General features: G+C 33.2%; 1 protein-coding gene across 1 annotated transcript; it reads right to left on the reverse strand.

Moving 5' to 3' along the window:
• Positions 1-12,239: 12,239 nt before the first annotated feature.
• Positions 12,240-15,722, reverse strand: LOC111905589 (probable serine/threonine-protein kinase PBL24). The gene is made up of 5 exons (XM_023901288.2): positions 15,620-15,722; positions 14,609-14,847; positions 14,305-14,494; positions 13,816-14,201; positions 12,240-13,133 (listed from the first exon to the last, which is right to left on the reverse strand). The coding sequence occupies exons 1-5, from the start codon at positions 15,720-15,722 to the stop codon at positions 12,240-12,242; spliced, it is 1,812 nt and encodes a 603-aa protein (XP_023757056.2).
• Between the last annotated feature and the right edge of the window lie 11,723 nt (positions 15,723-27,445).

Below are 27,445 nucleotides of genomic sequence, written 5' to 3' on the forward strand. Positions count from 1 at the left end.
AAAGACTCTTCAATTCCTCCAGATCGTTCATATATTTATCACTTGCACCTTATGGAGAAAAGATTGGAACCACACAAGTATAGTCCCTTAAGTTATGGACAATTGTCATATCCATCATACTACAAATATTAAAGTCCAGGGACCTGATATGTCATTATAACAATCATTATGGTACACAATATAAATGTACCTAACATGTACTAAGTATTACAAAATAGTCCTTAGGTCACAATAATGTGTTATTTTCCAACAATCAACACTAACAAAAATTTACTTCTCACAAACCAAAGAAATGACAATTTGCAATTGTGGGGCTCAAGGTATTATAAGGACCTCAAGAACTACCAACAACCCTGGACAGTTGTTTTACGCTTGTCCTAAAGAAGTATTTGGGCTGTACTGTAATTATTTATATTATAATTTTTTACCGAATATTTAAACATATACATAATTTTTTTGATATTTATTTATCAGCCACCACATACTAGGTTTATTTGTTAGTGGATGAGGCAAAAGACAATAATTCGATGATAATTTCTAACTTAGCTTGATCGAAGAAGAAGCTTCAAAGCAAAATACTGCATTTGAAGATAGCATTACTATTTAGTTGGATTTTCCTTTTTGGTGTAGTTGTCTACAAGTTGTAAAATGTAAAATGTAATGTATGTTATTATTTTGTAATGGTTTGTGTTTCCATCTATGATAATTTGTTATGCTATCCTTTTAATATTGTTTTCTACTAGTTGTAATCTATTATTTTTTTCTGATTTCTTTAACTTTAGAACACATGTTGTTTAAAAATAAAACAAACATGATTTATGGAATATCAAATATTTATTTCTTCATATACAATTTAGACTTAAGGAAGAGAAGTTCTAACATGAAATATCAAAATAAAACAAACATGATTTATGGAATATCAAATACAATTTCGTCACATGTCGTTTCACTTGTAACATTTTTAATTTTACATCTTTTTTGGTCCAGTAATAACCTCGACCCATTTCATAATGAAATAACTGAAACACGCGACTCCAAAAAGAACCAATACGACCTATTCTGTTAAATGCATTGTTTGACATTAAGTCACATCATAGGTATCTAGTTTACGATACAACACTCAATCAAATACTATTATTTGACATTAACATAACTAGATTAGTAAACATAAGTAAACCAAATACTCTTACATATATTTTTTTTTGCTGAACAACCACTAATAAAAAGCAAAGATACATATATACTACCTAAAAATCAAAAATAAAAGACATACATAGACATATATTCTACCTTAAAATTACTTCAACAAACAAGGAAACTATTAAAATATTACTCATCTTCTTCCCACATCGGAAACTCGTAAGGATACTCTTTTTTCATAGCAATGACTTCCTTTTTTTTCTCCAAATAGTACTCACGAAGTTCTATTTTAGTTTTTAGCTTTCGAAAAATTTCTTCACTAGAGCGGATCGAACTCTCGGCATATTGGATTTCTTCCCTAGTTCTTATAATCCAATTCCTTTTACGATCAATGTCATCCCAGTAGTTGTCTAGAAGGTTTCGTTGGAAACGATAATCTTCAAAAGCCTTATCCACACCAGCTTCTCTTTGTAACAACACTTTTTTCGCTTCCTCATCCATCTTCTCCCCTAATATAGGATGATCGACGTGGGGAGGGGGATTGGTTGAAACGTTATGGGAATTTGACTCCAAATAAGGCTTATTGTTGGACGTAGATGGCCAATTAAATTTTGCCAGAATCCTTTTCATCTCCTCTGATCTTTCTGTCATTTTCACACTACAATTTTTTTGTATTGTTTCTTTGATTTCTAAATTGATAAGAAATGTACATTAAATATTGCATTAAATAGTAGTCAACAGCTAGAAGATAATAGTCAAAACCTATAGAAAATAGTCACTCCAATAAAATAGTAGTTAAAGACTAATAGAAAGTAGTCAAAACCAATAAAAAAGTAGTCAAATAACAATGATGTGTCGAAACTTCACTGTACCAGAAGACTACACATTAGGTAGTAACCAATGGCTAGTAGATAGTAGTCAAATCCTATAATAATCTAGTCAGATTACAATAATGTCTTGGTACGATATGGCAACACCTAATATAGTAGTCAAAACCTATTTGACAGTAGTCTAAGCCTATAAAAAAGTAGTTAAATTGTCAATTATATATAGACACTTAAATGTATGCGTCTGAGATTTACAAATAATTTATTAGTGGTTAATCTGTAACCCTCATACACATACAATCATGTCCACCTCTCAAGAAAAATGGTGGTTGATGCCACAAGAGAAGCGATTGCAAATGTTAACAAAAGAAGAAGAGATCAAGAACGAGATTAAAGGCGTTGAAGAAGATAGGAAACGGTTGGATAAATTACAAGCTGATATTTGGTCTGAAATGAGGTCGGTTCAAGACAAAGAACGAGACATAAAAACTGTAAGGGCTTGGGTACGAGATGCAATTGACTACGCCAACAAAGAAGAGGTTAAAATGAAAAAGATTCTCAAAAACATACAAAAAAATTATGACTGGGTGATTCAAGAAAAAACAAAATTTCTAAATGATTTTCCAGATGTTTGAATTTAATAATTCTTGATTAATCAAGTTGTAAGTTTATGCATTTTTATGAGTTTATCTATGTAATAAGTTTTATATTTGCTTGTTTATTATGATTAATCTATATAATATGTACTATTCTCTTTATAGTTTGTTTAAGTTTAATAATCAGGGGAAATTTTGTTAAGTAATCGTCATCAAACAGTACACATTGAATGTCACTAAAAACATACAACTCAGACTAACTCAAAATCGACTGTATAGAAGATCCACAATATATCATGGCCATCCTATAACGAAACTGAGTAGCAGCAACAACAGGTTCCATCGATATACCAATCGGTCGACCTGAAACAAGCTGCTCCATGAACATCAGCATAAACACACCACACTCTCCATACATCCTCTCTTGTTGGGGTACGTCCGTAACATCCGTAACAGTGATGGATGCTTTCTGAACAGGCAAACCCATGTGGTTCCAATACTCAATTTCCACCAGAATGCAGCCCATAAGCTCTTCAAACCGAACAAAATCAATAATCTTCATGGCGCCAAATAATCGGAAGCTGTCTTACAAATTCAATGTCAACGTGTCCGTCCATAACTCGCCAAGTACCAAATGATGTGGGTTGATGCATATTGGAAAGTAAACCCATTTTAACACACAACCGTTGCAATTAATTACAATTAAATTCACTGATAATATATATTATTTCTTTACTTACACGGTCAACTTCCAGCCAAGATTTACATCCATCCAATGGGTCAAACGGATTTCCCGTTGGAACATCTTAAATGCACCAAAAAATGACAATGGCATGATTGTCCATCGAGCATCGTTCGGTCTCCGCTCATTCAAAAGCCTTCCCTATATGTCAACATGTTGCATTTAAATTTGATTGAAACATAAGTAGCCTATAAACTTTTTATATTATAAATATAAAGGAATGTCTTCATACCGCTTCATCTAAAAATCCCATGTCACTTGCATAAAAAAGCCGATCCCAAAACTTTGCTTCCATTTTTTCATTGTATAACCAATGTTTCAAAAAAAAAGCCGGTTTGTTTCCCATGTATAGAGTAGGAGCATTACAACCCGGATTCACATACGGCTCCAATAAAAGTGTCGAGGGATCGCTGACAAATACGGGGGGCGGTTGTTCGTTGTGTATTACCTTACTTGTACGATATCGAGGGGCATTTTGAACCTACATTATATACGTAGTCAATAACAATCCATATAGTAATAAAATTATAGTAAATATGATTTTTACCATACTTACCGAAACGTAAGGAGAACTAAGATATTGAGAAGGTTTCAATTGCCTAACCGGACGACCTTCTATAACAACAGGAGGCCTGTGTATATGATTTTCCGCATCCACAATGTCGCTAGCAACAACCTCCTTCTTTTTCTTCTTCTTCTACAAAAAACATATTTATTTTTTTTAATATACTTTGAAAAAATAAAAATTTTAATATACAAAACAAAAAAATAATAATCTCCTTCGCGATTTGTTTTCTAGAATCATACTCTGGTGGATTACTAACATGATCATCCTCGTTAACTCGATTTGATTTTTGTGGACTATATACCACATCCTCATTCCCCTACATTTAAAGAAAAATTAATTAATAAAAAGCTTCGTTAAAAAATTAAATAATACATCATATATATTAAATTTATAGTAATACCTCAAAAGTGTCATTAAAAAACTATTCCAAATCATCACCGTCTCGAGCTCCACCTTTATTTTTCAATCCTCGGATTTCTTCCTCCAAAGATTCAAGTCTTGCCATTATTTCTCACGTGGTGTTTTTGTTAATTTCCACCGTATGAGTTCGCTCGGTAGACTTGGAAGATTGGCTATTTCCAAAACTTGTTTTTGACGAAGATGCCCCCTACATAAATTTTTTCATATAGCAATAATACTTGAAATTTTTTATTATACTAAATAATGCTTTTACAAATTTACTTACATCATTTCTAAAGTTGTAGCGTACAGAAGAAGGGACTTCAGACGATTCACAATTCAGACTACTAATATATGTTAGATAATGTGGAGTAGAGGCCTCGACATCTGAGGCAATCATCTTTTTTTTTCGGTTGATGCGCCTCGTTCTCATCAACATCGAAAAGATCGCAGACTTTCGCTCAAGTTAACCTCCTAGTATGAAACCAATGCAATATACGAGGATGTAAATAATTGCGTTGTATTGCACCATTTCCGCGGATTGCTGGGAACATCTCCCATATACATATCTTGTAATAAATATACGTTAATTTATAAGTGTTAGCAATAACTAAAATTAAAAAAAAAAATAAAAACCGATAAATTATTAAATATATTTTTTTAATTACTTAAATATACCTTCAAAGGAATAACAAAACCTGATAGTGTGTACACAATCGCTTTTGTTGGATGGTTGGACATATGATCCTCAAATTTCTTAAACATACCCGACAATTTAGGATATGTTTTACTCCATAGATAACTCCCCCACGAGAACCTATATTATAAGAAAAAAGTATTAGTTAAACGTATAAAAATTGGTATTTTATTATAAATATTAAATTGACAAATACCTATTCCATTGATCCAGGTTCTCCACCACCTACAAAGATTCCTTGGTGACTTTATCATTAAGCTCCTTTCCCAAAAAACCTTGATTGAGGATATATAGCAAAATGACACGGACACCGTCTTGAGCTGATATGTCATTGAACCGTTGATTCAAGATAAGGAACTCTAAATCTTCTACAACTAAAGAAGTGTCCGTGCGATATGGGAAGACTCTGGACCGAAATGTATTTTCACCATATACGTGTTTATACATGGTTGAAAATTCAATCCTTGATTTAGGACACCGACCCATGTAAAGTCCAGTCACCAGACAAAACTCCTCCGACCCAAATGATAGTGTATGTCTAGAAAACCTAAAATATAGGCGTTCAGCGGCGTCCATTTCAGCAGTAGGACGCAACATATGCAGTAACAGCCTATGAATAAGAAGTCCTTCTCCGGACTGAGCTGGTAGGTCCAACAAGTAACCGAAGCTAGTTTTTGAAAACTAATTGCGTACGGGTCCATTCAAGCGACTCAAAACTTCATGCAATTTATGGCATGAAGCTTTGACAGATAAGTGACCCATCATCGATTTGTTTGGAAGCTACAAAATTAAATAAACATTAAGGTTAAATAAAGTTTTATAAAACTAAAAAAAACTGATAAACAATTAGAGAAAGCACACAATATAAGACTTAATCATTTCATATATTCTATTTACTTTGTATAAAATACCAAAGGAAATTAATTGACTACATTTTTTTTTTGTATTTTCTATACTACTAGTATACCAAATTTAGCATTGTACTTTCAAAATGGTGTGACAGTAACATATTTTATAACAAACCCGAAAGTAGCAAAACACAATGTTATTTTATCAATACAGTATACTTCAAAGTATCTACAAATTATAAACATAAAAACATTTTCAAATCAATAGTACATTGCTACTGTATGCTATAATTGAGACATAGAAAATAACATCATTTTAAACAACATGCAAACATTGAATCATAACATACATACAAGGGGATACAATCCTTAAAAATACGTTTAAAAATAACTTTCTTTTGAAGAATAATGAAAAGAAATATATAAAAACATATGTTTTAGGAAACCTATGATTTTTTTTCCCAATAAAAAATCATAAAATACATAAAAGGGGATACAAATGTTTATTAGTTATTAAAAGATATAAATAAATAACGAAATCGTAGGTTTTTGGGAAAGCTACGGTGTACAAGTGTTTACTGCACAAACTGTGCAATAAATGCTTGTACACCGTAGGTTTCCAAAAAACCTACTGTTTCGTTTTTTTTTTTTTTTTTTTTTTTTTTTTTTTTTTTTTAATAAATTATACGACTACAAAATTAACAAGATTCCGCTCCCATTGAATCGATTTAAAAAAAATGAAAAAAAAACAAATTTCCGTATGGTTCATACGAAAACGTAGGTGTACAAGTCGACAATGCACAATCTGTGCATTGGGCACTTGTACACCGTAGGTTTCGTATGAAACCTACGGTTTAATATTTTTTTTTTTCGATTTTTTTTCAAAAAAAATTTAACCACATATATAAAACCTACTCCTTATCACAAAGACGGTAAAATTTTGATGAAAAGTAGACAAACCTGGTTGTTCTTCGGGTGCTCCATTGAGAGAAAAAAGTAGCAAAACCAAAGAAAACAATAGGCAAAATGACATAATCTGAAAAAAATTTCATTATATACTTTGGGCTAATGGGCCACGAAAAGGTAAACGGGCCCGTGAAACAGTACCGTATTTGCACAAAACAATAGTTTTCTCAATAAAAAAGTAGTCAATGGCGTTGACCGTTGTCAACCCTATGTTGACTACGGTTTTGTGGGCTATTTTTGGCTAAGTTGTTTTTTTGGCTATTTTTTGATAAGTAATTAAGAAAAAAGGCTAGATTAGTAATTTCCCCTATATTCAAACATTAAGAGGTAATACAATTATTGTTTTGTTTATTGTTGCACTTGTGCTATATATTCACTTTACCTATGATCCATGAACTTAGTCGCATAGTCCGACGTGTTCCGCCGCAGCCGGGGGTGTGACAAATGATAATTTGGATTAAGCCTAATCATACCATTACAAAAATAACCAAATCCAACAAAATTATCATGTATTGAAAATGTATACTTGTCATTTTCCAACACTATGCTATACCCACACTTATTTAAAACTATTTCATATAAGTGATTCTTTTGAATCCCTGGTACATACAATACATTATCTAAATACAAAAATTTTCCAAAAGTAAAGTTAAGTAAAACATATATTAAACCCTTGATTGGTTCAGTTGAAACATTTCCCATTTCACACCAAATCCGTATTCAATTGGTTGGTATTCTTAAATCAACGAAGATCTTTGCACACATGATTGGTTGATCCTGAATCAAACCACCAATGCAACATCATCATCCCACACATAAAATTCTTCAGAAATCAAATGAACATAATTCTAAATATATTTAGAATTATGCATGAAAACAAAAATCTGACCTTGTTCCTTTTCTGGATCTTTAGATCCACTTGGACCTATTTTATGAAGACAACAATCCTTCTTGAAGTGACCTGGTTTGTTAAAGTTCCAACAAACCAATTTTGCCTTTTTGTTAGAAGACTTGTTATCCTTTCCTTTGAACTTCCTTTTTACTTTAGGCTAGTTGGAATTCCTTGATCCACCACCTTCCACCATATTCACAGAAGAGAAACCAACTTGGTTCTTGCCTTTAGGATTATTATCACGTTATTGAGTCCTTAAAGATTCTTCAATCCTTAAGTGACTTTCAAGTTAAATAAAAGTTAATTATTCCTTTTTATGTTTAAGAGTATGTTTAAACTCTTTACAAGAAGGGGGAATTTTGTCAATGATAATAGCCACATAAATGGCTTCATCCATTTTCAGATTGTGTTGAGCAAACTATCCCAAAATCCTTAACATTTCATGGAATTATTCCATTATAGGTCTGGTATCAACCATCTTGTAACACATGAAATTACTGACCATTGAGAATGTGGCCATGAAAAATATAGTCATCATTTTCCAGTTTGATCTCCTCATTGTTGCCTCCAAAGTTTCATCTTCAACAAATTTAGGCATGAGTGTACTCAGAACATACACCACTTTCAAAGTGGTTAGGAGGAAATGCATCTTCTTCTCCCATCTACGAAAGTCTTGGCCTTTGAACTTCAGTAACATGTCAAACTTGCTTGTTATTTCCTTCCATTTTTTTAGAAATCGAGGATAAAAGATTTCTTGGATTCTATGAAATTTGTTAAACACTATCGAATTGAAGTTTTTCGATAATACAGATCGAACATTTAATTGGATAAAATTTAGAGATTTTGAATTGAGAGAATGTGTGTAAATATGTTCTTGAAGATGTACAAAAAAATAACCAAAAAACGGGTATAAGATCTATGTTTGAAAATTGTCACAAGATAGTTTCAAACTATCACAAAAACCGCCAAAAATTGTGATAAAAACAGATATTTGGACAAGGTTAAAAATGGGTCAATTTTCAAAAAATCTGGATTTTTGATACATTTTTAGCAAATCAAAACAACCCACAATGGATTCATTTTCGGCCCCAACTAGGGGTCTTGCCCCTTGGACCCTGCTACTAGGGACGCTACCACTGGACCCCCATTTGTTTAGGGGTTTTACCCTAAATGACAATGTACTTTGAATCTTGATCAAACTCAAATAAATGTGCACTTCACACATCCCTTAATTGTTTAATGTTTATCACAATTGTATTTGGTCGACAAATCAATCCATTACACTTAAATACACATTGGTAATACAAATCACCAAGAATTTTGATGGATTTGAGTTGGAGTTTGGACAGCTCCACGATTAAAGGTCGAATCTTTAACTATTTTGGACCCATTGTGGTACTAAGATTTGGAGTTCATCTTTATTTAAGTATCATGCATGGTCTTGATGATATTTTTGGTCCCTTTTAGATAAGGTTAGAGATCTTAATGTTTTGAGTCTTTGGAATGGATAATGTTGAAAACTTTGTCCATGAGAATCATTAGAAGAATTAGATATGAGCTTTACGACTTTAGACTTGATTTTTAAGAGCTAAATGGAATAAGCTATTATGGGTGTTCGCCTCAGCGAGGTCGGATGTTGGCCACAATGCGGTGGTTTGCGTATCCCGCGTTGTTTTTATCATCTAATGACTACGATGCGACCAAAGGGATTGGCCGCAGCGCGGTAGTCGATGGTTGGTTGACCGTTGACTTTTTGACCAGTTTTACTTTTGGTCAAACTATGATAGAATAGAGTATTCGACTAAGAAATGGTCGTGGTTTGGCGTTAGGTAACTTGGGTTAGCTGTTTTGTTGTTGAGGTTATTGTTGAGTCATTTAACTATACTATGTAAGATGCTTGTTATCTTTGTGACTTTTGCATGGATGTTTGTATGTATGTTGGGCGAGGCCTGCTATTATGTTTATTGTGTGAGACCCGTGGGCGAGGCCAATTTATATGCATGTTGGGGGAGGCTTGTTGGGTGAGATCTGTTATATTATTAGGCGAGGCCCATTATGTATGTTGAGCGACAACTGTATTGGTATGTGGTACCTTGGGGAACTAACTAAGCTTTGTGCTTACGATTTTAAGTTAAATGTTGCAGGTCTTTTCAGCAGTATGGGAAGAGCACGATGTGATTGTGTCACTTCTGTTATATGTTGCAAAGATGTTCCACATTATATTATTAATACTCTGATGTATGTTTTCAAACCAATTGAATATTTACTTTCATGAATGAATGACATGGTTTTTTTTTTTTATTTTAAAATGAAAATTTTGATTTGAAATTTGGGATGTAATATATATATATATATATATATATATATATATATATATATATCATGGTTGCAGAAATCGCTAATCGGCCGCTAATCAGTGGACTAGCGATTATGGATTAATCGGCTAGGCGGGGATTAATCGGGAGATTAATCGGGGACCATTAATTATTAAGAAAATTATTCAAAAATTTATAAATCTAATTTTAATTCTACAAAAAAAGTGATTAATCGACGATTAGGTCCGACTTTGACCTGCGTTGACCAAATCCGATTAGGTCCGATTAATTCCGACTTTGACCTGTATTTACCAAACCCGATTATAGTGACCGATTAGCAATAAATCTCATTGGTGGAGGTATGATTAGCAATTAATCAAACGATTAGGCTGATTTCTACAACACTGATATATATATATATATATATATATATATATATATATATATATATATATATATATATATATATATATATATATATATATATATATAAACCCATGTGACTTATGTATTTCTTATAAAAAAAACTTATCTAGCCTAATCTTTGTGCTGTGAAGCCCATCCCTCAGCCCCTCCACTCCAGTAATAGTAAGACATAACCCTAATGAAAATGCTAAATACCTAAATCATAATATCTAGTTATCGACGCATATTCATGTTTCCACTTTTCAATAAAATCTTTCAAAATTTCTTTTTTGACAAAATTGTTGAACGAGCTTGACTCAAATGGGACTAAAAGCCCAAACTGTAAAAGCAAATCAGAGCCAAACCATTAGTAACAGTTTAGTTTTAATTTTCAATGGTTCGGCTTCAATTTTCGATTGACAACTATTACTAACGGTTTGGTTTTGGTTTGACCTAAAAACCGAAAAAATGGGACCATGAACACCCCGTCACCCCCCATTTGCATTTCATGAGGAGAGTTCCAAATATATTAGTCATTGTACTTTCTTTTTTCTAAGATGGTTTAGATTATTTAGCTAATTTCATTAACATTTTGTTATCGACTTACCTTTATTTCAACATTTCGCCAAGCATACATCTGCTCGTTGCCACCACCACCACCACCATTGACTTTTTCCTTCCCCAATATCTACTATTTCCGCCACAAACTACCATCAGCTGCTCCTACCACCACCATGATTTTCAATCACTTTCGATGCCTCCATTAATATTGTCACTGTAGGTATGCTTACCAATATAAATTTTCAAATAAATTAAATTGCATTTATTGTAGCTAGGGTTGTAAACGAACTAAACATTCAACGAACTGTTCATGAACGAATATGAACACAAATTCTCGTTCGTTTAGTTAAACAAATGAACATGAACAATGATCTCGTTCGTTCAATCATGTTCATAAACTTTCGTTTAGGTTCATTTATGTTCGTTTATATAAGTTCCTTTTATGTTTATATATGCTTAATTGTGTTTGATTACATTACTATATTAGATGTTCATCTATTTTTATATATGTTCAATTATGTTTGTTTATCTTTGTTCATTTATGTTCGTTCATTAATGTCCGTTTAGCATGTTCAGGAGCATAAACGAACAAACATGAACAATCAAAAATTTGTTAAATGAACGAACATGAACAAGAAAACTCGGTCATTTATCCGTTCGTGTTCATTCATTCGTTCGACTAACTTAAACGAACAAACATGAACAAGCCTTGTTCGTGATCGTTTAGTTCTTTTACAGTCCTATCTATAGCTATTATGTTTTATCATATTTTACTTTATTTTTAGTTTTCATCAATAATATTTCATAGATTTTACCTTCGATTTTTCAGTTATCTTTCCTATGGGTTTATGAGTCTTGAAGATGACATGGTTGATTTCTTCGTTCAGTTGATGGCCTTTGATTATGTTTTCTAGTTTCAAAACTCTGATTTGACTTACATGTTCATGCTATTTTCTAATTGTAGTGGACACTCTATTCATCTTAGTTCTTTGCTTTTTAATAGGCATAAATAGGGGAGAAAAGATGCTACTAAAAGGGTTTTTACTTTATAATTGAAAGACAAACTGTGAAAGTAATTAAGGAAGATATAACTACTACTTGTTGTTTTCTTCTACAAAATAGCCTAATAGTAATACAACTAGTATTTAAAACTAAAATTAACCATATTACAAATCTAACCACACTCTTAACTTTAAATACAAATGACGACACCAATTCCTTGTTTCAACATCTTGATTCTAAACTGAACTTTCAAATTCCGATTCCCCCAAGTTTTTTCTTGTTCAATTAAAAGTAACGATCCTTCTACTGCTTTCGTCACTACTTGATGAAAATGACGAGTCACTACTTTCAACAATTTGCAGTTTCTTGCTTTTTGATCTTCTTGAGCTCGAATGCATATTGCTGCTTTTATTGTTGCTTCTTGAGTTGGACTTGTTATTTGAATTGTTGGTTACACTACTACTTTGATCATCATCAAATGCGTCATGACTTTTCTTGCTCAAATTTTCATCTACCCTTTTGTTTCTTGATGATTTCCTATTCACACTTTTCTTCCTCAAACTGTTATTTGAATGTGTTTTGAAGCTCTTGCTGCTTCTTTTTGATGAATTTCTACTCCCATTTATGCTTTCCGTTTGAAATGTAACTTTCCTTTTGATGCTTTTGGGTTTTGATTTCGTTCTATAGCTCGTTTCTTCTTGTTGGCTTTCATCTTCACCATAATCATCTTCATTATATAAACTTTCCGATGACCAACTACCATCATCATCATCATACTCAACCTTGTTATTGTTGTTCCCAATAGGGTTTTCTTCATACTCTTCGTCGGAATCAGTGTAACTAATTTCTTCTTCTGTTCCATCGTTCTGACTAGACGCTTCTTGATGCTCTTGTTCAGCCTCTCTTGATGATGATGATGATGATGATCTCTTTTGCTCATGTGGATTGTTAGTTGAAGCAGGAGCAAGATGAGTTTTTGGTGATGGTGGAGCCACCGTCAGGAAGCTTAGAGCCGCCACCACATCGGAGATCAGTGGCCGGACAGATGGCTCCTCTTGCACGCACATGGCCGCCACCCCAACTGCTTGATTTAAACTTCTCTCTGGAAATGCTCCTTGCAACTGTGGATCCGCCATTTCAGGAAACCTCTTTGGCTCTCTGAAATAAGGTTGTGCCTGTTGTTTCAGTGACAATTAACTATCCACTTTTTTAAAAAAGAACTGAAATTAAATTTTTCATAAGAGCATCTCCACTATCAAAACTTTTTACTATTTGAATTTTTTTTTACTATTTGAAAAAGCTTTCCTATAGATAAAAGATTTTTTGAAAATCTTTTTGGCCTTACACTTCCTAACAATTTATTTTACACAATAGTTACATTTAGATATTAGTTTTTTATGTATTTTTTTCTTATATAATCTATTAGATTAAATATACAAAATATATTTGAATATATTTTATGTAGATTTATATCATAAAAAGTAATTTTTAAAATTTTGAAAATCATACAAATACCAAAGATTAAAAACATTACACTAACATGCTATTTAATCTTTTTTTATTTATTAAATAATGCTATTTTGAAAAAATAAAATATGAAGTAAACTTAAAAATTGAAAAATCATATTAAAGGTAGTTTATATAACATATAACAAATAAAAAAGATAAAGATAAATTAGTTAACTTCAAAAAAAAACTTTTTCAAAGGTTAATAATTGGAGTGAGTTTATAACAATGATTTATTGATCAACAAAGGTTAATTGAAATCTAACGCAACAAAAATAAAAACTTTTAAGAGATTAATCATTAGATATGTTCTTATACATATAAACAAGTCGATGAGCATTAGTGTATTACCCAGTTGACAACATTTTGCTCGTCTATCGGGAGATTGGTATCTAATGCTTTTCTTCCGGTAATGAGCTCGAGCAAAACAATCCCAAAACTGTAAACATCGGATTTGGGTGTGAGCTCACCGTTTTGTTCATATTCTGGAGCACAACCAACAGTAGCAACCATTCTTTGTTGCATAGTATTACCAGAGTCGAGTTCAAGTTTCACGAGCCCATAATCTGTGAGCTTTGGATTGAAGTTTTCATCTAGCATAATGTTTGATGACTTAAAGTTTCGATAGAGAATGGGTGGATTTGCCTTCTCATGTAAATATTCCATAGCTTGTGCACTTCCCGATGCTATTTTCATCCTTGTGATCCAATCTAATGGCTTTCCCTCTGGTGGAACCTCTGTCAAACAGTAGTAAAAAGAAAAAATGATGATCATATACAACCACAAAAATTCAAGTCATTAAAGTATTAAGAACGAGTATTATCACAACCACAAAAATACCATGGAGATGATATTTGAGGCCCCCACTTTGCATGTATTCATAAACGAGAATCCGCTGATCTCCATCAGCACAATACCCAATCAGTTGGACAAGATTTGGATGTTGAAGATGACTCAACTTGGTGACTTCAACAAGAAACTCTTTGTTTGCTTTTGTTCCATGTCTGTCTAGTTGCTTCACAGCCACAATCTTCAATCATCAATTAGCACACATTAAGAATATACATGTCAGAGATTTCTATTCGAATTAAGTTGTAATCACACAAGCCAAAAAAGATTTGACATTAATGGCTTACATAATTACCTGACCACTACCCTGAAGAGTTCCTTTATAAACTTTTCCAAATGCGCTCTCACCTAATAGACATTCTCGCCTGAAATTCTTGGTGGCTATGGCCACCTCCCGAAAACCAAAATTACGGGCGGAGTTATCCATGACGTGATGATTGTCTTCATTTGTATTGATGGTAGCCGGAGCAGTAGTCGCAGCAGAGGGACCAGAACGTTGTTGATTATTCGCTTGACTTAAAGGCCCTGATGTCACTGAAACAAAAAAGAGCTTACTTAAATTACAAGAGTAAATTACATGAATAGTCCTTACAGTTTGGGGTAATTAGCGCGTTAATCCCTAACTTATTTTTTTAACTTGGAAGGTCTTTACTATTTGTTTTTGTTACGCACTTGGTCCCTAGTGTTTGTTTTTGTTACACGCTTGGTCCTTGCGTTAGTTAAAAAGACTATTATTTAAATAGAGAAAAATGATGGAATAGGTAAGGTAAGGTGAGAGATGTGGGGTTGAGGTTGTGTTTATTTAAATAAATTAACAAATCAATGGCAAAATAGTGTTTTTAGGTAAGACATGGACCAATCGCGTAACAAAAACAAACAATAAGGATCTTCTGAGTTAAAAAAATAAGCTAGGGATCAAACGCGCAAATTACCCTAAACCATAGGGATTATTCGTGTACTTTACTCAAATTACAAATATGTTTTGATTATTAAATTATAAAAGTCATCTATTTTATCACAAATCATAATACATCAACGGTTTAAGCATTTTCTTTGGGTTAAAAAAATGGACAGTTTCATCAAGATGAAAAGTAGAATTTTTATTAAGAAAGAAATATATCTATAATCTTGCCCTTAACTCATGCGTGTGTGTGTAACATTTTAAGACGTTTGATATAATAAATAGATCCAAGAAGAAAAGTAGAGTTTTTACAAAAACAAAAAGGTGCTAGAAATGCTATTGTAATTTTCATGTATTTCCTTAAATAAAAAATGTACATGGAAACTTGCATGCATGCATACGTACCAGGACCAGGAGATTGAGAATTTGGGTGTCCTTTTGATTTTGATAAAGGCGAATCGTTTTGTTCATTGAATTCTGGATCCTTGCTTCCGAAGCAACAACTCATATCTCATTCCCTCATATATTAATTATCTCTATGATAAAATTCAATAACTCTCAAATGAAGAATCAATTTCAGAAAATGCATGTACACCGAGTTCAAAATTGATGCTTTTGTGTTACATATTTATCTTCGAAGATCACTGTTCAAAAGCGTGTAACATTCATCCAAGAACGTTGTAAAACCAGAAAATGAGAAGAAAGCTTTGTTGAATGTACGAAGGAGGGGTTTTGGTCCTCCATGCTGTGAATAGAGGGAGTTGCAGAAGAACCCCCCAAATGCAGGAAAGCCATAAAGAAAGATATTAGGAGAGGACAAGAATGCCATGGCTTTGGGAAAGCTTTTGGATGGAGGAAATTGTGGGGATATAAAAGGACATATGTTTGGTGCTTTTTTTTTTCTTTTTTTTTTGCGTAGCATCTTGTGTGAAATAGAGATAACTTATAGATTTGGTTGCGATTACTTAATTCACCAAAACGATAGTGTTTATCAATCACCCAACCTTATCGATGGGTGTTATTTAATTGAAATACGAGTAATTACAAATTCAGTCCCTGTGGTATATTGAAAATCGTATGTTTAATCTAGATTTTGATTGTTGTCCGAAAGTCATCCCCCAGTTCCTTTTTATCACAAATTTGAACCATGGATTTTTAAACTTAGCAGCCTAACTATTTAGATAACAAAACTATAAAATTGGTCCTTGTGGTTTGCCAAAAACTTTGGATAGAGTTCAAACGTTTTCAACCTGCATGGAAGGTCCAAAATAAAAAACATACTAGATTTTGGTCCAAAAAATCTTAAAATCTATTATGCCATTTTGTTTTCCTTTTTACATTTCTTTTAATTTCTTTCTTATTTTATTAATATTAAAAATAATATAAACCCCCACCACACACCACACACATTCTCTCTCTCTCTCTCTCTCTCTCTCTCTCTCTCTCTCTCTCTCTCTCCTTCTTGTAGAAAATCAAACAATTACTCACGATACCCAACTACACTTCAGTAAAACGACCACGATACCCAACTACAATTCAGTACAACGATTACTCACGCAATCGATCCTCTAGGTGTGTGTGAAGATCGTTATGCTGAAAGAATTAGGTCATTTTCTTTTCTTCTCACTCTGAATCGATCACAAGTTTTAATGGGTGTAACAAAGTTTTGAAGAACAAAGGATTATGGGTGTAAATCTTTGAACCGAGTATTCTCTTTTTTATTTTTTTCTTGAGTTTCAAGTGAAGATGGTGAGGAATAAGGGTCTAGATGATGATTCTTATCTGGTAGGGGATGAGCTTAGCTTTGTACTTTTGGAACACCAAACCTCCAAATCATCATCAGATCTAGCATAAAGAATGAGGGACTAGTTCAAGTGTTTGGGGAATTTAATATATATTTCAAATTTCTGAATGTAAGCTTCAATTCCCGTCCATGGTCATTTGATCTTGAAGGTTGGCAAAAAAAAAAAATTTTAAGAACCAAGTTTCTTTGGGGGTCTCCTTGTGCGTATAATCTGGTTGGAAAGAAGATAGGGATAAATCGATTACTGTTTTTTATTGGATCATTCATTCTCACAAGTAAAAGCCACGAAACACTCTCCCCCTTCCTCTTTGATTTGTTATTATTATTATTATTATTATTATTATTATTATTATTATTATTATTATTATTTTATTATTCTGAGAACTCAATGGGTTATTGGTTTACTCCTCCGTAGAATACGAAGAGTTGTAGCCTTGAACTTGCACCAAATTTTAAGTGAATCTAATGGAAACTATGTTTGCGAACTGATTGAAACTTCAGATTTTGATTATAGGTTTTGCGGAAATTGAACGATAACTTGTTGTTATCTATATATATATATATATATATATATATATATATATATATATATATATATATATATATATATATATATATATATATATATATAGAGAGAGAGAGAGAGAGAGAGTGTGTGTTATGTGGGGGTTTATATTATTTTTAATATTAATAAAATAAGAAAGAAATGTAAAAAGAAAACAAAAGGGCATAATAGTCTTTTGAAGATATTTTGGACCAAAATCACAAGAAGTTTTTGATTTTGGACATTCCATGCACGTTGAAAACGTTTTGGAACCTATCCAAAGTTTTTCGCAAACCACAAAGACCAATTTTCTAGTTTTGTCCTATTTAGATTATCAAAAGGCAAAATTTCATAAATGGTCCTTGTGGTTTCCAAAATGTGGCATATTCAGGATATCTTTAGAAATTACTACATAGATGGTCTTTGTGGTACTAAAATCAAGCATAGTTGGTTCTTTTGCCTAATTCTGTTAAATCTATAATAAAAACACATTTTTGCCCTCAGACTAAAGTTGAGAACCCAATATACTTGAGGGTCCGTTTCTATAAATTATAAGTAAAAGTGTAAAACCCTCTATCTAATCAATTGTTTAGGCACTACTAAAATTTTTTAGTTGTTTCTCCTCCACCTCCTTCGCCTGCATTACTTGTCACCACCTCTGAGTTAATCATTGACCGTATTCTCTATTTCCATTTCCATCCTATCTTTCTCCTCCATTACCGACATCACCACCAATACTCTGCCCCTGACCTCCACTTCCCACCTCACTCTCACTCTCTGGTTTGTGGCTACCCCACTATAGCTCTCCTATGAAATCAAAAACGACGAGAGCTTCGATTTTTGCTCTAGTTCTTAGGTTCGTTCTCCTTTTTCCTCTATGTACTTCCATTTCTCTATATATCTCCCCATCATGTCCTTATGTGGTTTTATCATTTATAGATGGTACCTAGCTAGGGAGTACTGAAAAACGAAAATGGAAATCATAGGGGCGACAAGGTACCAAAGCTTCTTTAATTAGATTCCAAATGGGGACAAATTAATAACTACACTTAGTGACTATGAAGATGATGGTGTTGTAGGGTTGTCATAGTTTGTCAAGATGGTTTCGTGAAGATGATAGCGAACAGGGGTGAAGATTTCAGTTACGTAGGGTTATGTCTCTCAAGTCTCACCCTTTTCTGATGTGTGTATTGTGACAACCCGAAATTTTCATTCGTACAAAACCTACAGTCCAGAACTTCAATTAAAAGTTAAATACTATTATGCTAAATTTTAGCCGGTTTAAAGCCCGTTTGAGTATTTTTATAAATTATTCATGAATCGAACGGATAAAAGGAAGTGATTTCTAGAATATCGGGATAGCAATGGAACAACCAACACCTTAGTTAGGTGTTCACGGCCAAACAAAGGGAGTTTGGGCCGTGAACTCCCATAAGGCTGCAAACTCATGCCTTTGGCATGAGTTTACTCCCCATTTCTTTCATTTATAACTTCCAAACTCAAGCACACTTACCATTCTTTCTCAAGTAGCATCCCATTCTTCACCCGATCTTCCGAAAACGTAAGTTTTTCTTAAGTTGATTTGTTGTTATAACCTATCATCTAGTGTTTATACATCATTTCATCCATTCATTCTTGATTTTCACTTAGATCTTCAAGTGTTCTTCAAAACACCAAGAACACCAAGAACACACACTAGTGTTCTTGGACCTTAAACACCAAATCAAGCCTCTATCTTGTAAGTACACTTGCCCTAGCTTCTTGTGTACTTAGAATGAACTTGTTTACACTTAGAAAATATCAAGAAACACATGATCAAAGGTGTTTACAGCCAAGGGATGTTCTTGGTCCATAAACCCTTATAAGTGGGGTTAAATGAACCCTAGTCCCTTCCTAAGCCTTGGATGCTAGTCTTGATCCTTCCTTGAAGTGTTTAGGACCTTAAACATCAAAGAAAACATGTCCCCATAATAGTTTACGGCCGTAATCACCTAAGGAAATGGTCCTTAGGCCGTAAACTCTATAAGGTGGTGATATTGTGCCCCTAATGCTTCCAAAGGCTTGGACTTGATCATAGAATGCTTACTCTTGACTTATAAGACCTTAAATCACCAAATGGCACTTAGTACCATGAGTTTACGGCCGTAAACTGATGGGGGAAGTGACCTTAGGCCGTAAACTCCTTAAGGGGTGGTCCTTGGGCCATAAACTCCAATGTCATGCCACACAACCTTTAGATGCAACCCTTTGGTACCTAGAACACTTGAATCAAAGTGTTTCCATGTTCTAGGGTGTTTTAACTTGGTTAATTCGTTGTTAAATGACTAATTAGATACATATATGTTTTATTATATGTTAACTAGGATCATTGTGTGTGTTCAAGTCCTCACTTGACACTTAGCATCATTTACCGATCCTACTATCGCATCACTCACGTCAGGTGAGTTCATACCCCTTAAACTTATCTTTTAAATGATTTTAAATGCTTTTATAGGGGGGGAATACAAGTAGAAAACATGCTAGTTAGAAGATCATTCACATGTGATTTATACTTGTGTTTTAAACAAGGATTTCATATACTTCAAACTGTGTTTCAAAACAATCTACTTTTAAGTCGTTTTATAAACTGACATCAAGTCATTATTTATTTATTGCTCAAAACTCTTTAAATGTATTACAAAACCTCTTTTCAACTTATATATATTGTAAAAAGCATGTATATATATATATATATATATATATAAATATATATATATATATATATGTATGTATGTATGTATAGTTATATACATAATGTTTAAAGGACTTAGGACTGCTAGCTCACTTTATTTCCTTTTCCTTGTTTGGATGTGGACTTAGGGTATCGGTCAGTTGTCCGAAGGTCGTCTAAATATTAGATATATATTATGTACACATATGTAGACATAAAAGTTCTATTCAATCAGTTCATTACCTTTGGGTAGCAAGGGTATACATTCATCTATTCATATACATAGCTTACTAGTAAACTATAATAAGTATAGTTTAGGAGAATACTATCATATACAAATACTATAACTGAGAATACTATAACAGAGAATACTATAACAGAGCATACTATAACAGAGAATACTAGACAGAGCATACTATAACAGAGAATACTAGACATAGAATACTATTACTATAACAAGTATACTATAACAAGATTCAGAGATAACATAATGTGAGATACTACTTCATGACACATCGATCATTTCTTTATGTCACGTTTTGTAACCAGAATCTCCTGGAGGGAGAGCGTGAGTTTGCGTATAGATCTATACCGGATTGAGTATCCTACACATTTGCTGTTCGCTATAGTGGGACTTGCAAGTCTTTGGCTGCCAAATGTCATTTCTTCCGACGTCTTTCATCGTCGTGTTATAGTCAGATTAGTATGGTAACAATCATATCACATTTTGCCTTAATAAAACCATTGGTTTTAAGGTAGTTATGACTTCAGTGATTAATACAAATAATACTGTAGTACACATGTACATTTCCCATTATATTCAAATTGTGATCTTCTCACATAAAAGGTAATATAAAACTATATTTTGGTAATGATAGTCATACTTGGGAAAAGCTTTCACTTTTACAAAGAGATAAGCATACAAAACAGTCGGGTCTTGGTAGAAGACTACTTTTTATACTAGTAGAAAATATAGGATTTTCTGGGAGTTTTCAAACATATACAAACCTTTACATTGCTCAAATACAAACATTTTCATCAAACTTATACAATCATTGACACTAAATATTTATGAACTCACCAGCTTTAATGCTGATCTACGCTTTCAAAATAACTTGTATTCTTAGGTCACCAGTAGACAGGTACCGATGACCAGGTTTTGAGAAGACAAAACATCTTCAATACTCGTCTTTTATTTTGATTATTCCTTTTGGTGTCTTATTACTATTATAGAACACACTTGTATGAAATTATACTATTAATGCAATGGATGATGTTGTTGCTTATTTACTACTTTGCATTGTTATGATACTATACATGACGTCCTACGCCCCAGAACGTTTCCACCGTTCTTGGTTTTGGGGTGTGACATGTATCACTCAGTTTCAACTTCAAAGAAATCGATAGAACCCACACCCTTTTTCTTGGTGAATGAAGAATCAGTTGCAGGTCCAAGAAAAGGAAACCCAAGAACAAGGATCCCCTTTTTTGATTTGTTTTTTTAAGTGTTGAGTTTAATAGAAATCATTAGGTTGATTTACTTTAACTAGATTTTTTTAATATAAAAAATTTATTAAACCTCTAACAAGCAACAAAAAGCCAGAAGAAAACAGGAAGAAAAGCACTACATGTAGGTTTAAGAGACAACAAATGGAAAAATACACCACGTGTAACATCCATAAAAATTATGTCAAATTTAAACTTTTTAAAAACATTTCAAAACCAATAATTATTATAAAACTTGTTTTCAAAATGAATTAGTGCCAGAGTATCCCATAATCAAATCATAAAAATATAAGGAGGTGCACGATCGCGCATTCTCCTTCCCACGATCATCAGAAGTACCTGAAATATAATCAATAACTGCAAGCCTGAAGCTTAGTGATTTCCCCAAAATACCAATGCCATACAGATGTAACCATATCATATAAACAAACACAACATGCATAATGAGACATCAGTCTGACTGGACCACCTCATTGGCCATCAGTCTAGCTAGACCGCTTTCCGAGCCTTCGACACGTCTGGACTACCTCTTAGAGCCTTCAGCCTATCTGGACCGCTCGCCGGGCCTTCGGCCGGACTAGTATGCCCTATCCGGTTCTGCAGTCTATCCGGTCCGCCCTGGGTATCTTGGCCTACAGCACAAAGTAGGACCTGCCTCAACCCACTCCCCCAAACCAACAAACATGTACACATAAATATCATACGCTAGCTAGCATGTACATATAATCATACAGATCTACAGATCACTAACATAACAACCATCCTATAACCAGGATACCGATCTAATAGATCACTAACATAACAACCATCCTATAACCAGGATACCGATCTAACAAATCACTAACATAAAAACCATCCTATAACCAGGATATAAATCATAAAGGTTGGCCTTGGTGCTTTAGACCCTGTTGATATATTGAGAAGAACTCACCTTACAATGTCGAACTATAGCGATAAGATCAAACTACCGAATCATAGACATACACTCAACCACCTATAACCACCATAGGACCAAGTCCATTAGAATCCCAAATTACCAAAATACCCTCAATGTCCAACTAGTCAACCCTTGGTTAAAGTCAAAGTCAACAGTCCATGTTGACCCAACTCATCGAGTGCAACTAGCAACTCCTAGAGTTCTGTAAGAACTCAGGAAATCATAAAAACCCTAATTGACTCGCCGTGTTTCCAACCAACTCTTAGAGTCCACGCGTGTCTAAATGTCGGGAAAAGCCTAATTGACTCGTCGAATCTTCTTATCGACTAGCCAAATTGATGCAGAATCAATACAGACAATCTTCAACCGACTTGTCGAGTCCCTTCAGTCCATTTCTCATCCAGATGTTTTTAAGCTATCCTAAAGCTCCCTATTGCAGATCTAACTTCCTAGGGCATGATTTCCATGTAAAGTTGCAAACTTTACGTGCATGCATGGTCCTAGATGCCAAAACTAAGCTAAGGGAAAGGTTTAAACCAAGAAGAAGAGCCTTAGCTTGCTAAATCTAATAACTTTATGGCTATAGGGACTTAGAGGAGTTCAAATCTGAAGTTACAACTGCAGATCATGCCCAAAACCCCAATTGACTCACAAATATGCTAAAAATGACCCTAGACCTTTGCATGAAGAGATTTAGCTAAAGATAAGTCAAGATAACGACTTGTTACCTTCAGAATGATGCCATGATGAAGTAGAACCTGATCCACAAGCTTCTCTTTGCTACAAGCTCCTTAGACTTCGAACCTTCTTCACAACATGCACCAAAATCACTCTTTAAATCTCACAAACACTCAAGAACAAGGTCTAGAATGATTAGGGTTTCATTTTCCATCTCCTACTCCTCGAGTCGGGGTCCTCTGACTCGTCGACTAGACCTCATAATTTACGCGACCTAATCCACTTCTACACGACGAGTTGGGGGCAACCAACTCGTCGAGTAGGTCTAAGAATATGACTTTAAGCTTTTAAATTTCATACCTGGGAATCGATGTGTTACACTACGAAACCCAATTTAAGGAGATCCCTTTCCCCTCTATTTTTCACCCAAAGAAATGCAGTCGCCTGTATATCTTCAATCACCCGAACCGGAGAGGAGGGAACTTTGTGGAAAATCATGTCGTTTCTAACTCTCGGAATTGACCATAGAGCAAACATGATCATCGAATGAGTCACCTTTTTTTGAGTCAGAGATTGACAATAAACATGAGAGATGGATAAGAGCTCTCCAAAAGAATAATTATGGGAAAAGTCTAAATTGAACCAAAGTTGGAGCAGAGTCCATATCTCTTTCACCCAAGTACATTGCAACAAAATGTGAATGGAAGACTCATCCTCAAGCCCATAAGTCTCGCAAGTAACTATGTTAACCTGACTCCCTTTTTTTAACTTGGTTTTGGAAGGTAAATGATTTAGAACCGCTCTCTAACTAAAGAAATTGAGTTTGATGGGAACCCAATTATTCCAGAAATGTTTATAGGTAAGCGGAGTACAAAAATTTGAATCCCAAATAGCCCTAATTGAACTCAATGAGAATAACCCCGAGGGTTCCCCAAGCCAACACCATGAGTCACATGAGCTTCCGAGGGTCGAATCTGAAAGCATCTTAACACAATCTACCAGCTCCACCCTTTCAGTTGCAATTCTCGGTGATCTATTTCAGCTCTAAGTACAATTCAGTCACCCATTAGTTTTGAAACATCTCTCCAAAACAGAGCAATGTTTTTTTTTGCACGCTAGTTTGAACAAAGATGGAAACTTATCTTTATAGGGCGTGTCACCCAACCACCATTCAAACCAAAAGGAGGTCAAATTCCCATCACCTATATTTTTCTTAAACGAGGTTTTTTTTTTGTGTAAAAGTAGACCAGTTTTCAAAAAGTGATATAGAAATATGTTAGGTTTTAATCATCTTGTAGAAATAAGTTGTTTCGAGGGAGGTCCCACCATTTTTACTGTTTTCAATGGTTACTTCCGAGAAACAAATTATATAATTTCATTTATAACCCCAACATTTTATAAATTAACCCCTTAAGTTTTATCTCATTTTATTTTACTATTAAACAATTTATTTTTCATTCTTATCAAATATTATACATAGATTATTTTATTTCATAATATATGATTATACTTTATGTATTATTTTTTACAAGTTATACATTTAAATAGATCTTACAAATTATTTAAAATAGATACCAATATTGATTATATTAAAACATTACGAAATTACAAGAACAATCAAAAATGATATTACAATACTAATTAAGCGTAAAAATACAATAAAAGTTAACACTAACATTATAAATAACGATATTACAGTATGAATTATACACTAAATCACAATATAAATAAAATATAAATCATAACATTCATAATGACATTTTTATTATCATTTATTTGTAAATATGAGAAAATATTTGGTCCACAATGTCTCAAAATGTGTAGTGTGAATTATCACTATTTGTGAAAACTTAGTATACTTATGTCATTTTTCTTTATACAACTTCAAAAGCAAAAAGCAAAAGTATTCTGCAACCCAACCAAATGTCATTGTTGATGAAAAATCAATAAAAATTATCCAATGAGTTGTCAAATCGATTCACTTTTTGGTATTATAAATTATATTTCATATAGTAGATAGTTTTTCAACCCTTCTATTATGATGAATTTCTCTCACAGTTCTTGAATTTAAGCTCTTTCCTTCTTCTTTTTGTTTAGCATTCGTTCATCCATAACAATGTACACATTATTGTCTTTATATAATATATTCAATAATAATAAGTAGCATATGTAGCATACTTATTAATCTCTTTATCTGTTTTATGATTTATTTTGGAGTTAGTTTTGGTATATTTATCATTATGACTCTAGATCGCCCATTTATGATTAATTTATATTAGGGTGAGAATATTGCATATGATAATGGTATCATAAAGGGTGACTACTTCAAATATCGTTAGGCATAAAATGAGATATGAAGAATTTAAAGATTTATGTTATGTACATGTTGGAGTTGAAAAAATGTCACATAAGTTAATTATCTCACTGTGTTATCAGTTTGATGGGCAATCAAATATTGCACGGGCCATATGTGATTCAAGTCTAGACGTAATGTATTATTTGGCTGAGAATGTTGAAAATTATTAGGGTCAAGTTTAATTGAATTTGAAAAAATAATACCGCCTATAGGTACTAGTTTTCTAGATCTCCTTCGTAATGTTGACGTATTCGAGCCCAACCCATGCACTCGTGCACAAAGCCATACATTAACCGAGTTTTACTACAATGAAGGTGTCTACAGAATTGTTATAAAGTTATAAATAAATGGAAAAGGAGGAAATGTGTACACTGTCCATTATTTTCAACTAACATGCACATGTGTTAAGCGATAAATGGAAATATTTCCATGTTCGCATGCTATTGCAATTTGCAATTATAAAGTGGGTGACCCTCTTTCTATTGTAAATAATATGTACACAACTATGGCGTATAAAAACAATATATATGTCTGCTTTTGTACCACTTTCGCATGTTAATTATTGATTGGATTCGGATTGGAAGATTAAAGCAGATAACTCAAAACTTTTTGTTCATCGAGGTTAGAATGGACATTCGTCATCCTGAGGAACCTTGCAAATGTGGACTATGCCACCAACCTGGTCATAATAGAAGAAATTGTCCAAATTGTCAACCAAGATTTAATGTGATATGAACTTTGTAACATTTTTAATTAATAATGTAAGTTAGTGTTAACTTTTATTGTAAATTTACATTTAATTCCTATTGTAATATCGTTTTTAATTGTTTTGGTAATTTTGTAATATATTCAATATTGGTATCTATTTGAAGGTATTTGTAAGATTTATTTAAAGGTATAACTTGTAAAAAATATATATAAAATATAATCATATGTTACTGAGTAAAATAATCTATGTATAATATTTAATAAGGATATAAAATAAATTGTTCAATAGTGAAAGAGATAAATAAAACGAGATAAAACTTAAAAGGTTAAATTTATAAATTGTAAGGGTTATAAACGAAGTTATATGAGTGTTTGTCGGAAGTAGCCGCTAGAAAAAGATATAAGTGGTGGGCCTCCTTAAAACAACCTAGTTCTACAAGATCATTAAAAACTAACCTATTCCTACAGCAGTTTTTGAAAAGTAGCCTACTTTTACAAAAAAAACTCTTGTTAAACAGGTCATGTAAAGTAATGTTACATATGACAATATTAAATACTATACTCATAATATTTTTTACACACCCGACACAACCAATCTTACAGGAAATAATTTCATAGATCTGACAAACCATGTAAGGAAACAACTAATTTTGACCAAAGATCACAAGGTTCTGTTTTCAATCTCCAGAGCCATTTAACTAGCAATGCGAGAGTAGATGAACTCATGCTAATTACAACACAACCTCCCAAGTATTTTGGGGTTATAACTTTATCCCACGTAATCCAACATATTTTATAACTGAATTTATTTATGTGGTGTAAAATTGATTCAATTGGGTGTGTGTTTTTACGTGAGTTCATTATTTCACGACCCACTTTCATTAGGTACATGTTTCAATTTTCCAACATGTTTGATGACCAAGTAGGTGTTCCATGTCTTTATTTGTCTTATCTAATATGGTTTGATAATGATGGTTATCGTTAATAT

Source organism: Lactuca sativa, chromosome 9 (genome assembly GCF_002870075.4).
Source record: "Lactuca sativa cultivar Salinas chromosome 9, Lsat_Salinas_v11, whole genome shotgun sequence".
NCBI classification, from domain to species: domain Eukaryota; kingdom Viridiplantae; phylum Streptophyta; class Magnoliopsida; order Asterales; family Asteraceae; genus Lactuca; species Lactuca sativa.

Excerpts from the sequence above, each read along its gene's own strand:
- LOC111905589 (XM_023901288.2), bottom strand. The coding sequence starts at position 15,722 with ATGAGTTGTTGCTTCGGAAGCAAGGATCCAGAATTCAATGAACAAAAC. Across the intron at positions 14,848-15,619 it reads TTCTCAATCTCCTGGTCCTG|TGACATCAGGGCCTTTAAGT; the intron begins GTACGTATGCAT and ends TTTTTGTTTCAG. Across the intron at positions 14,202-14,304 it reads CCTCAAATATCATCTCCATG|AGGTTCCACCAGAGGGAAAG; the intron begins GTATTTTTGTGG and ends ACTGTTTGACAG.